General features: G+C 56.7%; 1 protein-coding gene across 1 annotated transcript in view; it reads right to left on the bottom strand.

Annotated features, from left to right (window-relative positions):
- Positions 1-2,284: 2,284 nt before the first annotated feature.
- LOC139602070 (fibrillin-2-like) overlaps positions 2,285-13,190 on the bottom strand; it is a 73,045-nt gene continuing 62,139 nt past the window's right edge. The window contains exons 52-64 of the mRNA XM_071451577.1: positions 12,987-13,106; positions 12,431-12,553; positions 11,883-12,014; positions 10,973-11,098; positions 10,314-10,520; positions 8,930-9,055; positions 7,414-7,536; positions 6,588-6,704; positions 6,074-6,202; positions 5,481-5,600; positions 4,580-4,811; positions 3,256-3,424; positions 2,285-2,755 (exon numbers count right to left, since the gene is read on the bottom strand). Coding sequence (XP_071307678.1) covers positions 2,381-2,755; positions 3,256-3,424; positions 4,580-4,811; positions 5,481-5,600; positions 6,074-6,202; positions 6,588-6,704; positions 7,414-7,536; positions 8,930-9,055; positions 10,314-10,520; positions 10,973-11,098; positions 11,883-12,014; positions 12,431-12,553; positions 12,987-13,106 — 2,099 coding nt within the window. The 3' untranslated portion in view covers positions 2,285-2,380. The remainder of the gene's footprint in view (positions 2,756-3,255; positions 3,425-4,579; positions 4,812-5,480; positions 5,601-6,073; positions 6,203-6,587; positions 6,705-7,413; positions 7,537-8,929; positions 9,056-10,313; positions 10,521-10,972; positions 11,099-11,882; positions 12,015-12,430; positions 12,554-12,986; positions 13,107-13,190) is intronic.

The following is a 13,190-nucleotide window of genomic DNA, read 5'->3' as shown; positions in this document are numbered from 1 at the left end:
GTCCCAGCTCCTGTTTGCCCCCGCCCGGTGCTGTCCCCGTTCCCTCCCGGTGCTGTCCCCGTTCCTGCCCGGTGCTGTCCCCCCTGCCCGGTGCTGTCCCCGTTCCCTGCCCGGTGCTGTCCCCGTTCCCTGCCCGGTGCTGTCCCCGTTCCCTCCCGGTGCTGTCCCCGCTCCCTGCCCGGTGCTGTCCCCGCTCCCCGGTGCTGTCCCCGCTCCCTCCCGGCCCCGGGTGCCGCAGTCCCGCCCGCCCTCTGCTGGCACCGGGCTCCGTCTGCGCTGGCAGCCGGGAAGGGCTTCCAAAAACCGGGAATATCGGCCTGGAAGGAGCGTCTGGGCTGGGCTCCATCGGCCCCACCGTGGCCAAGCCCACCCAGTGCCACCCGTGCCATGGCAGGGACACCTCCCACTGTCCCAGGCAGCTCCAGCCTGGCCTGGGCACTGCCAGGGATCCACAGCTGCTCTGGGAATCCCATCCCAGCCCTTCCCAGCCAGGAATTCCTTCCCAATACCCACCCAAGTTCCCCTGGTCCAGTTTGAAGCTGTTCCCTGTGTCCTGTCCGTCCATCCTTGTCCCCATTCCCTCTCCTGGAGCCCCTTTAGGCTCTGGAAGGGGCTCTGAGCTCTCCCCGGGGCCTTCTCCAGGTTGGAGAATCCCAATTCCATCTCCAAGAAAGCTCCAGGTTGGAGGTGGATGGGCCCAGTCCGTGCCCACACAAAGACACAGCTCCAATTAACCCAAAATAATTTTATTGTTGCCGTTGCTTCTGATACAAAAAAGGAATTCCACAAAGAGCCACCTCTCTGTGCGGGACAAGGGGCACAGGTTTGGGGGTTCAACACTTCCCCCCAAAAAAACCAACCAGCAAGAAATGTCAATATAAAACAAATTAAAAAAAAAAAAACAAAACAAAAACTAAAAAAAAAACCCCAAAAAACAAACCAAAACACCACACCAGAGAGGAGGAGAGGAAACCTTGAGCTTTGAGACTTTGGCTCAACACACGCACACAAACCCAGCTCTGCTAATTTATTATTATTATTATTATTAATACTTTTTGGATTTTGGTTTTTCTTTTTTTTTTTTTTTTAAAAAAAAGCACCTGTTGGAAAAAAAAAAACCCAAAAATAATAATTAAAAAAAAAAAAAACCAAAAAAAACAATCCCAAACATCAGGCCACCCATCCTGTCACAAGCTCTGGGACTCTTGTAAAATCCAGAGTCTGGAGCTGCTGCTTTGAAGAGTTTTCAAGTTTGCCTGGAGCCCCGATACAGTAAACACACACATCCCCCACCCCAGAGAAATTCCCACCCCTCCAAAAAAATGTAAAGCTACAGGAAAATGCACTCCTGACAGCACCGAGCCAGCATTCCTTTGGTGGTTTTCCATAAATATGGGAGGGTGGATGGATGGATACAGTGCAGAACGCTGGCCAGGAACCAGCACCCAGGAGCACCTCGGGCCTGGGGATGAGGCAGTTCCCGGGAATGAGCACCTTTATCCCGGGAATCAGCACCTTAATCACGGGAATGAGCATCTTTATCCCGGGAATCAGCACCTTAATCACGGGAATGAGCACCTTTATCCTGGGAATGAGCACCTTTATCCCGGGAATGAGCTTCTTTTATCCTGGGAATGAGCACCTTTTATCCTGGGAATCAGCACCTTTATCCCAGGAATGAGCATCTTTTATCCTGGGAATGAGCACCTTTTGTCTCGAGAATCAGCATCTTTTATCCTGGGAATCAGCACCTTTTATCCCGGGAATGAGCGCAGGGCTGGTGGAGAACTGCAAAGGGTTCCCACAAACCCAGGGAATGGCCCTGCAGGGATCGACTGGGAGAGGCAGGAGGGGAAGCCCACAGGGGCTGAAGGGGCTGCAGGCACCCCCAGAGGTGCTGATCCCACAGGGACATTCCCCATGGTTGGCTGTTGATCCCACAGGGACAGTTCCCATAGTGGCTGATCCTACAAGGACAGTTCCTGTGGTGGCTGATCTTAGCAGGACATCCTCCATGGCTGTCCCAGCAGGTGCTGATCCCACAGGGACATTTCCCCATGGCTGATCCCACAGGGACATTCCCCATGGCTGTCCCAGCAGGTGCTGATCCCACAGGGACATTTCCCCATGGCTGTCCCAGCAGGTGCTGATCCCACAGGGACATTCCCCATGGATGTCCTGGTGGTGGCTGATCCCACAGGGACATTCCCCACGGCTGTCCCAGCAGGTGCTGATCCCACAGGGACATTTCCCATGGCTGATCCCACAGGGACATTCCCCACGTTGTCCCAGCGGTGGCGGCGGCGGTGGCAGGAGAGGATCCCGTTGTTCCCGGGGCGGGTGGCGAGGGGCAGGGCTGGGGTGGGGGTCTCTGGTGGCTTTAGTAGAGCTGGAGCTGCAGCTTCATCCTCAGTGCCTGGCCCAGCTCCCCCGCCAAGTAGTCGAGGTGGTTGTCGGCCTCGAGTTTGTGCAGTTCCCGCCGGCGGGGCAGGCCCACGCTGACGATCTCCAGCACGTAGGTGCCCGGCAGGATTTTCTTGCGGCCCAGGTGCAGGAAGCTGAGCCCTTCCCTGTGGTGGATGCGGAACAGCCCCTCCTCGTTGCCCTGGGCAATGGCGTAGCGCACGCGGTTCTCCAGCGGCTCCAGCGCCGGCAGCAGCTCCAGGATGTGCTCCTTGTGCGCCAGCTCCGACAGGTTCAGCGCCATGGACAGCGGCGCCTCCACGTCCATGCTGGCCAGGTTCACCGCGTGATCCTGCCCAGGAACAGCGGAATTAACACACCAACCGCAGAGGTTTGTGCCCAAAAAGGAGACAGAGGAGTCCTTCTGACTTTATTCGGATAAAGGGAGAACCATGCTGGCCAGGTTCACCGCATGATCCTGCCCGGGAACAGCGGAATTAACCCACCAACAGCAGAGGTTTGTGAACTCCCTCTGAGGAACAGCACCATGGAATGCTTTAGGTTGAAAGGGACCTCAAAAAGTCTTGTCGCAGCCCCTTGGGACACCTCCCACTATCCCAAGTTGCTCCAAGCCCTGTCCAGCCAGGCCTTGGACACTTCCAGGGATGGGAAATGTGGGCTCGATTCCTTGGTTTCACAAGGACGGTTTGGGAATGCCAAACCTGGGCAGATAGGGATGAGCTGCTGGCTCTGCCTAGACTGAGGGAACGGGATCCACTCCAGGCCCCTATTCCTGAAGGGATCCAGCCCCTGCCTTGCTCCAGCCCCTCCAGGATGCCCTGGCTTCCTCACCTGGTGCCTCTCTGTGCCGTTGACGCTGCGCCGCTGCCGGCCCCTCTTGGGGTACCCGTTGATCTTGCACTCGTAGCAGGTCTCGGGGGACAGCAGGTTGTCCTCATCCTCCTCCTGGGGCGCAGGCAGGTAGGGACCCTTCCCAAATCCCAAGCCAGAAATGCAGTGGCTGGTGGCAGAAGAGCAGAGGGAATCCATGAATCCAATGGAAATGCCAGCACTCCCCGGTTCTCCGCGTGGGAAACACCCAGAGGGTCACGCATGGGTGTGACGTGCCCAAGAGACACCGCAACAAGGTGGTTTAATTAATTAACAGATTAATTAATGCATTGGGTGTATGCACAGAGCGCCTGCTGGCAGCCCTGGGATCGGGCACATGGGGCAGGAGATGTGAGTTACAGGAGCCTCCTCCAGCCAGGTCTCCTAAGCTCTTGGAGCTCCATTCCTCACCCAAGGTAGCTCAGCTACCTCTGGAGGCATAAAATCAGCAGGATGGCTTCGGTGGCAGTGTTGGAAACAAAAAGGTTTAATAAAAGGCAAAACAACAAACTCACTACAGAGAAAAACTGATCCAGGTGCAGGAAGTCCTTGCTCCTGGTAAAACACCTCACAAAAGTGATTAGTTCCTTTGTTCTCTTCTTTTTTTTTAGTAAATTGCCCAGGTGGGACCTTTTGGCTCTGTCACAGACATCTTTTATGAAAAATCCTTTCCTTAGGATTTTTTTCCTCCTGAGAAGCTGAGAGGCCTCAGGAACAAAATGCAAACCATGGTTATCTGCTGCTGTGGAATGCAACAGGTGCATCTGTGATTGGCCTCATGTGGTTGTTTCTAATCAATGGCCAATCACAGCCCAGCTGGCTCAGACTCTCTGTACGAGCCACAAGCCTTTGTTATCATTCCTTCTTTTTCTAGTCTTAGCCAGCCTTCTGATGAAATCCTTTCTTCTATTCTTTTAGTATAGTTTTAATGTAATATATATCATAAAATAACAAATCAAGCCTTCTGAACCATGGAGTCAGATCCTCGTCCCTTCCCTCATCCTTGGACCCCTGTGAACACGGTCACACAGCTCCTGTCCAATTTGCTTTCCTTAAGTTTGAGATGAAGCCCCCCAGGCCTATAAGATGCCTTTTTCACCTAATCCAGGAGAGAAACTCCTGTGCTTCTTCCCTTTTTACGGGGACAAAGGATAACTTTGTCACTTCTATCACTCAACAGGGGGCACATTGAGGCTCTTGGGACCGGCGAGGAGAAGCTGAGCGCTCCTTATCCCACATCCCCCCGCAGTTCCCAGCCGGGCCAGCCCCTCCGGGCCCTCCTTACCCCTGTCCTGCTCGGAAGTACCCCCCGGGGCAGCCGCACAGGTACCCCCCGTCCGTGTTGGAGCAGCCGTAGCTGCAGGGGCTGCCCCCGGCCGAGCACTCGTCCACGTCCTGGCAGCCCCCGAAGGCCTGGTCGAAGTCGAAGCCCGAGGGACAAACGCACTTGAAGCTGCCCAGGGTGTTGTAGCAGGAGGCAGAGCCACAGGCAGAGGGGCTGGAGCACTCGTTCTCATCTGCACGGAGCCGTGGAGGGGTGGAATGGGGGAGTCATGGAGTCACAGAGGCGTGGGGTGTCACCCACAAGTACAGGGTGCAGCCCATGGGTACAGGGTGCATCCCATGGGTACAGGATACACCCCACAGGTACAGGATACAGCCCACAGGTACAGGATACACCCCACAGATAAAGAGTGCCTCCCATGGGTACAGGGTGCATCCCATGGGTACAGGATACATCCCATGGGTACAGGGTGCATGCCATGGGTACAGGGTAACTTCCATGGGTAAAGAATGCACCCCGCAGGTATAGAATACATCCCATGGGTACAGGATACACCCCACAGGTAACTCCCATGGGTACAGGATACACCTCATGGGTACAAGATACATCTCCCAGGTAAAGGGTGACTCCCAGGGGTACAGGATGCACCCCACAGGTACAGGGTAACTCCCATGGGTAGAGGATACACCCCACAGGTACAGAACCCATCCAATGGGTACAGGATGCACCCCACAGGTACAGAACCCATCCAATGGGTACAGGATGCACCCCACAGGTACGGAATCCCTCCCACAGGTACGTGACACGCCCCACAGAATGCACCCCACAGGTATGGGACACCTCCCCCAGGCAGGGCAGGCCTCCCCAGGTGTGCCAGCCCTCCCCAGGGTGCCCCACTCACCCACGCACTGGTTCCACTGGTAGTGCTGCACGTAGCCCTGGGGGCAGCCGCAGCGGTACCCGCCCAGCACGTTCTGGCAGCCGTGCTGGCACCGGTGGTTCCCGTCACACTCGTCCACATCTGCACCCAAGGGACACACAGGCAGCTCACACACCGTCCCCTGGCCCTGTGGGGGCTCAGGGACCTGCCTGGCACCCTCCATGCTGCTCCTGTGCCCCATTCTGGCCCTGCAGGGACACCCTTGGCTCCCAGACAGCCCTGCTGGGGTAGTCCTTGATCCCAGCTGAGGCCTGGGCTGTCCCCAGCTCTGCTCTGAGATCTCTCCTGCTGGAATATGGCACCATTCCCTTCCCCAGGGATCATCAGTCCAGCCCCCAGCTCTGCTCTGAGATCTCTCCTGCTGGAATATGGCACCATTCCCGTCCCCAGGGATCATCCAGTCCAGCCCCCAGCCCTGCCCAGACCCCCCAGTAACCCCACCCCATCTCTGGGAGCGTTGTCCAAACACTCCTGGAAGTTCCCACCAGCACTGAGGCTCCTCAGAGAACCCCAGAGTTCCTCCCCATGGAAGCTCCCTGGAGGCCCAGCCCCACCTTCACAGTTGACCCCGGAGCTGTCCAGGGAAAATCCCTTCTGGCACTCGCAGTTGTAGCTGCCTGGGGTGTTCAGGCACTGCCCCTTGGCTCCACACAGGGAGGGCTGAGCTGTGCACTCGTTGTTGTCTGCAAAACACCACCAGGAGGGCTTTGTGGCCACCTGGAAATCCATCTCTGGCCACCTGGAAATCCATCCCTGACCATTTGAAAGTTCATCCCCGGTGATCTAGAAATCCACCCCTGGCCTCCTGGAAATCCACCTGGAAATCCACCCCTGACCACCTGAAAGTCCACCCCTGGCCCTGTGGCCATCTCAGATGCTGGGGCAGAGCCCAGGCTGAGCAGCAGAAGGACAAAGCAGCCACTGCCAGGGTGAGGGACAGGGCTCAGTTTGGGGGATTTGGGGGCTGGGAAGCCTCTGCTGAGCCAGAGCTGCTCGGTGGGAACGGGCAGGGCAGGAATTGTGCACTCACTCAGGAATTGTGCACTCACTCAGGAATTGTGCACTCACCAATGCAGGACGAGTGGTGCTGGGTGAAGCCAGGGGGGCACTTGCAGTTGAAGCCCCCGATGACGTTGACACAGAGGAACTGGCAGTTGTGCTGCTTGGTGGAGCACTCATCCAGGTCTGGAGGGACAAGGAGAAGGTCTCAGCCTGTCCCCCTGAGGCTGTGACACCTCAGGGTCCCTGTGGGTGCACAGCAGCAGCCCCGGGAACAAATGCCCTGAAGTTCTCCCGGGGGAAGGACAAACCTGTCCCCATCTCATACCCTGATGACGTGGGGACCTCATATCCATTATTTTCCTTGGTTTTCCCAATTATTTCCCCCAGTTTTGCCCATTATTTTCTCCCAATTTTCCCCATTATTTTTCCCATTCCCCCCCCCATTTTTCCCAATTATTTTTCCCCCGTTTTCCCCCATTATTTTCCCAAAACTTTCCTGATTAATTTCCCCCAATTCCCCCATTATTTTCCTACCCCACACAGACACATCTGCAAGATGCAGGGATGTTCCCCTGCCTCTCCTGCAGGTCACAAATCCCAGGTTCTCCCAGATCCTGAGGCCAGGCTCCCCACACTGGAGGGGTGGGCACAGCCCCAGCCTGGCTGGTGACAATGCCACGTGCAGGGGACACCCCTCTGAGCTCCCTGGAGCTCAGGATGTGCTGTGCAGTCTCCAGGAAAGAACCAGGAGCTTTTTTTCCCCTGATGAGCCACACCTGGAGCATGGAAGGGTCAAACCCTCATGCACGGCACCTTTCCCCACATCTTCCTGCTGACATTTTTCCATGTCTGGCTGCCCTGTCCCCTGTCCCCCAGCTCCCTGCTCCTGTACCTTTGCAGATCTTGCCATCCTCCTGCAGGATGTAGCCCCGGGGGCAGGAGCACTGGTAGCTGCCCTCGGTGTTCTTGCAGATGAAGTTGCAGGGCTTTGGGGACTGGTTACACTCGTCCAGATCTGCACTCCAGGGACAAAACACATCAGCTTGTGCTGCTGGGCAGGGTCCCCTCCACCCCTCGGACATCCCAGCCCACTCAGGGGACCCTGAACAGAAGGTTTTGTGCTCAGGGCTGAGATATCCCCGTGGATTCTGGCATTCCTGGATGAACACCCCATTTTCACTGTCCAGGAAGCAGCTGAGCAGAGCCGGGGGCTTTGGGGGAGCAGCTCAGTTGGAGCCAGCACAGCAAATCTGGGACAAGTCCCGCAGAGAGAGTGCTGTGATTCCAGATGTTTATGCCAACATCTGGATCCCAGCAGGGCGCTCAGCCTGCCTGGAACCAGCTGTGCAGCCTGGGAGGGGCTGGCAGCTCCCGAATTTCAGCTCAGATCCCAGTCCTGGGCTCGGGGAAGACTGAGCTCATTTTGAAGGAGTGAAAGGAGGACTCGGAGGTGAGCAGGGCTGAGATCCAGACCCACAGCTCCGGGGAGCCCGGGCGGGGTTAAGGACCGGGGAGGGCAGCCCGGGTGTGGCAGAATCCATGGAGCTTGTGAGAGCTTGTGAGAGCTCCATGGAGGATTGAGACTTAACAGTAGGAACCGCTGAGTCATGATGAGACAGCAAAATAAGCTCCTGTCTTCTGTCTCGCCCCATAGCTTATCTCTAACCCCATAGGTCACTTTTTCCCTAACCCTGACTACTGGACAAGTTTGGATCCCCCTATACCCTATAAAAGGGGCTGGTTTAGCCCATCTGACAGAAGAAGAGCCGTCACTAGAACCCTTCACAGACCCCTCAACAAACCATCCACCAGGACCTCTCCTTCTCCTCTCTCCCATCTGCTTCTGCCCCAGCCAAAGGCACCCTAGCGAGCCAGCAAGGAGCTGAAATCCTGAGAGAGCTGAGAATCACTAAAGAGCTGAAAATCACCGAGCTTGCTGAGGGTGGCCAGCGGCTGCGAGCTGACTGGGTATTCAGCACTCTGTCAGCTCTCCCAGAGGGACTGAGCTATCTGGATTGGCCTGCATCGCTCGGGGATAAGCCCAATATCTGGGTCCTATCACCTGGGGTTGGTGGGGCCATGCTGGTGATGGTGGCGCTGTGCTGGTGCCCAGGGAGGGCAGCCCAGCGCTGGTGGGGCCGTGCCCGGTGCCCAGGGAGGGCAGCCCGGGGTTGGTGGGGCCATGCCCAGTGCCTGGGGAGGGCCACCTGGCATTGGTGGGGCTGTGCCTGGTGCCCAGGGAGGGCAGCCCAGCATTAGTGGGGCTGTGCCCGGGTTGGTGGGGCCGTGCTGGGGGCAGTGGGGCTGTGCTGGTGCCCAGGGAGGGCAGCCTGGGGTTGGTGGGTCCATGCTGATGCCCAGGGAGGGCAGCCCAGCGCCGGTGGGGCCGTGCCCGGTGCCCGGCTCACCCTGGCAGGCGGTGCCCGTGATGTCCGGGGTGTAGCCCAGGCGGCAGTGGCAGCGGAAGGAGCCGATGCTGTTGATGCACTGCCCGTTCCTGCACAGGTTGGGCAGCACCTTGCACTCGTCGATGTCTGTGGAGGGAGACAGGGACAGCAGGAGGTGTCAGTGCCACATGCCAGGGCAGCTGGCCCCCCACAAAAAGCTTATCTGGTGTTTGTTATCAGATAATTCACACAGCACAAATGTCTCGGGGTTATTTGGGCAGCTCCCAAGTGCCAATAAACATCCCCCTGCTAAAGTGGGAGCTGGGAAGATAAACTGGATTTGTGGCTGAGCTGTCACAAAGCAGAAATCTTCTGCACATTCCCTGGAGGTGTGTGGGGCTTGTCCCCAGAGCAGGGATGAAGGCTGAGTGAAGGACTCTGTTAATTTATCATTATTTCCAAGCTAAGTTACATTTGGCTCCTGATCAATCCTATTTCTTTTGCCAGCTTTAGCTCCACGATATCTGCACAGTTTATATTCTGCTCTAATCTACCAGCGGTTCTTTTCATTTTACACTGTGTAATAAGTAATTCTGATTAAGATCTTTTATCTCCTTTGTTAATAAATAACTCATTCTATAATAGACCTGATCTGCCATCCTTAAACCTCAAAGGCCAGAGGGATTCCTTACAATTAAGCCAAAAATCCAAGGCTAAGGCAGGGCAGGTCTGAAGCTCCCCCTCACCCCATGCCAGGCTGGAATCTCCCAGAGAGCCAGGGAACCCTGCAGAGGCTCCTGGTCTGCTCAGGGGGATCATTCCTGTGCCCACCCCTGCCCTGTCACAGTCATATTTTCTGGAAAAATCCCTTTGCCCTGGATTCTTCTCCTGGGAAGCTGAGAAGCCTCAGAGAAAAAGGAAAACAACAATTATCTCATTTGCTTCTCCTGTGTTTTGCTGCTTTGGAATGTGGTTGGAGATTGTTTATCCAACGTGTGAATTGTTTTTACTTAATCACCAATCATGCTCAGGCTGTGTCGGGACTCTGGAAGGAGTCAGGGGTTTTCATTCTCATTCTTTGTAGCCTTCTGTCTGTATCGTTTCTCTATTTTTTAGTATAGTTTTAGTATAATATAATGTAATGTAATACAATATAATGTAATGTAATATAATGTAGTATAATATTATAATGTAATGTAATGTAGTATGATATAATATAATGTAATGCAATATAATGCAATATATAATGCAATATATAATGCAATATATAATATAATATAATATAATATAATATAATATAATATAACATAATATAACATAATATCCTTCCAAGAACATGGAGTCAGATTCACCATTTCCTCCTTTGTCCTGGGGACCCAGCAAACACCACAGTGCCCCCACTGACCTCTGCCATCCGTGGAGTACCCAGGGCCATGGGGACACATCTTCTTGTAGTGGGCAGTGCCAGGCAGGGGGCAGAGCTCGCACTGGGGGCCCCAGCTGCGCCCGCTGTTGCAGCAGCACTCGGACTTGGTGACCAGGTTGCGGTTGGTGGAGGACATCTGGCACATGGTCTGCAGCACCTCCGTGAAGCAGAAGCCCTGGCGGGTGTCTGGGCACAGAAAGGGGACACAAACCCAGGCTCTGAGGCCGTGCCAGCACCAGGGGGAATGGAGCAGGTGGTGCTGAGGAGCCTGGGGGGTTTGGATAAAGGGGATGCTCCAACAGCTTTCCTGCTCAGGAGCAAAGAATCCCAGAGAGGTTTGGGTAGGAGGGACCTTAAACCCGCCCAGTGCCACCCTTGCCATGGCAGGGACACCTCCCACTGTCCCAGGGTGCCCCAAGTCCCATCCAGCCTGGCCTTGAACAGTTCCAGGGGCAGCCCTGTGCCAGGCCCTCCCCACCCTCCAGGGAACAATTCCTGCCCAGTATCCCACCTGCCAGCAGGAAGCCATCCCCTGTGTCCCTGTCCCCAGTCCCTTCCCGCTCTCTGAGCCCCTCTAAACACCCAAGAATCTGCCTGTGCTGCCGGGGGGGCGCTGCAGCAGCCCAGCAGGGCATTACCGATGCACTCGGTGCCCGAGGCACTGACTTCAAAGCCCTCGTTGCAGTCGCAGCGGTAACTGCCGGCCGTGTTCACGCAGCGCCCATTGGGGCAGATCCCGGGCTTGCTCCGGCACTCGTTCTCATCTGCCAGGGAGGCACACACACACACAGAGCCCTGCTGAGGCCAGGCACAAACCTGCCCCGAGAGCCCTCACTGAGCCCCTGAGGGTCCCTTCTGTGTCTTTGGGCAGATGGGAGGAACGTCCACCTGCCCCGGGGGAAAACATCCACCTCCACCTGCCCTGGGGGAAACATCCACCCATCCCAGAGCTCTCCCAGGGCAGGGTGGCCAGAACTCAGCTTCCCTGGCTTGGCCATGCTCCAGCTGCTGCTGGGATTGGGTAGGGTTGGGTTGGGTTGGGTTGGGTTGGGTTGGACTGGACTGGGTTGGCTTGGGTTGGGTTGGATTGGGTTGGGTTGGACTGGACTGAATTGGACTGGCCTGAATTGGACTGGATTGGACAGGATTGGATTGGACTGGATTGGACTGGACTGAATTGGACTGGATTGGATTTGAGCTGTCTCTGTCATACAGCTCTGGGCTGTTCATTCCTCCCCATCCCAAAAGTAGCTTGGAACACTCAGTAAAACTCAAAGGCAAGGACACCTGGCCCGGGGCTGTGTCACCCACGGCTCCAAGGATGGACAAAGGTTTTGTGTGTCCTACTGGGACACTCAGGAAGTTGTGACACGTGGGAAAGCCCAGGGAGGAGCCCGAGGATGTAAAACAGAGAAGGATGTAAAATAAAGAAGGATGGAAAGCAGAGAAGGATGTGAACCACAGGTCTGTGGATGATCCCTCAGAGAGGAAGATTCCTGTCTGTGCCCCAAGAATGCCCCAGGAATGCCCCAGGAATGCCCCTGGTACCTGTGCAGCCCTCGCCATCGGGCCTGCGCTGCATGCCAGGAGGGCAGATGCACATGAAGGTGCCGATGAGGTTCTTGCAGAGCATCCCTCGGGACTCACAGTCGTGCAGCCCCTCTGCACACTCGTCCAGATCTGCAATGAAACCCATCAGAGCCCCTGCCAGCCCTGCCAGCCCAGCTCTGCCACCCCTGCACTGCTCCCTTCCATCCCTGCAGCCTCGGGCCAGGCTGGCCGGCACACGGGTTAAAAAATGTCATGGAATGAGTTGGGACTTTGAAACTCATCCAGTGCCACCCCTGCCATGGCAGGGACACCTTCCACTGTCCCAGGCTGCTCCAAGCCTTGGACACTTCCAAGGATCCAGGGGCAGCTTCTCTGGGAAACCTCCCCACCCTCCCAGGGAAGAATTCCTTCCTAGCACAGCACCGAGGTGGGTGATGGTGAGAAAAGCCAGCGCAGAATTCCCACCTCCCCTGTGCACAGCTAGCCAAGTGCAGGGGCTGGGGGCAGTTTGGGCCGTGCCCTGGTGGCTGCAGAAGGGGTTTTACCTCTGCACATCCTCCTGTCCTCCCGCAGGGCGTACCCAGAGGGGCAGGTGCACTCGTAGGAGCCGAAGGTGTTGATGCAGCGGAAAGCGCAGAGCAGGGGGTTCAGGGAGCACTCGTTGATGTCTGCAGGGAGGAGAGGCCAGGACTCACCTGGGTGCCCTCAGCAGGGGGAGGAGCTCCCCAGGGCACATCCACCCTCCCTGGGCATCCATCCCACGCCAGAGCTTTGCTCCACCAAAGCCTCCTGCCGTGCTCTGCCCTTGCAGAGGGACAGACCCCTGGTGTCCCAGCAGCTTTGGTGGGAATGGGCTGCTGGGCCTTGGGGAGGCAGCTCCTGTGCTCATCCAGAGCTCCAGAGAGAGCTGAAGGAGCCCAGTGTGGAGAGGAGCCTCACCCAGCTTCCCACACCATCCATGGGGGGCTGGCCCAGGCAGGGAGTGGGGGTCCCTGGAAGCCCAGGGTGGTGGGAAATGAAGGGGCTGGGCCAGGCAGGGAGCAGGGGGTCCCACAGAGCCCAGGGTGGTGGGAAATGAAGGGGCTGTCCCCAGGTCATTACCTTCACAGGTCATCATGGGCCCCGGCTCAAAGCCCTCGTCGCAGGCGCACTCGAAGCCTCCCACAACGTTGGTGCAGGTGCCATTGCCACAGGGATTGCCAATGGAGCACTCGTCCGTGTCTGGGGAGCACAGCAGCGTGAGGAGGAGGAGGAGGAGGATGGGGAAGGGCTGGGCTCTTGCAGGCAGAGCACTCCAAGTGTCCC

Source organism: Agelaius tricolor, unplaced genomic scaffold, assembly GCF_023055355.1.
Source record: "Agelaius tricolor isolate 1412-34295 unplaced genomic scaffold, bAgeTri1.0.p SCAF_33, whole genome shotgun sequence".
Classification (NCBI taxonomy): domain Eukaryota; kingdom Metazoa; phylum Chordata; class Aves; order Passeriformes; family Icteridae; genus Agelaius; species Agelaius tricolor.
This window is presented reverse-complemented; position numbering and strand designations above follow the sequence as displayed.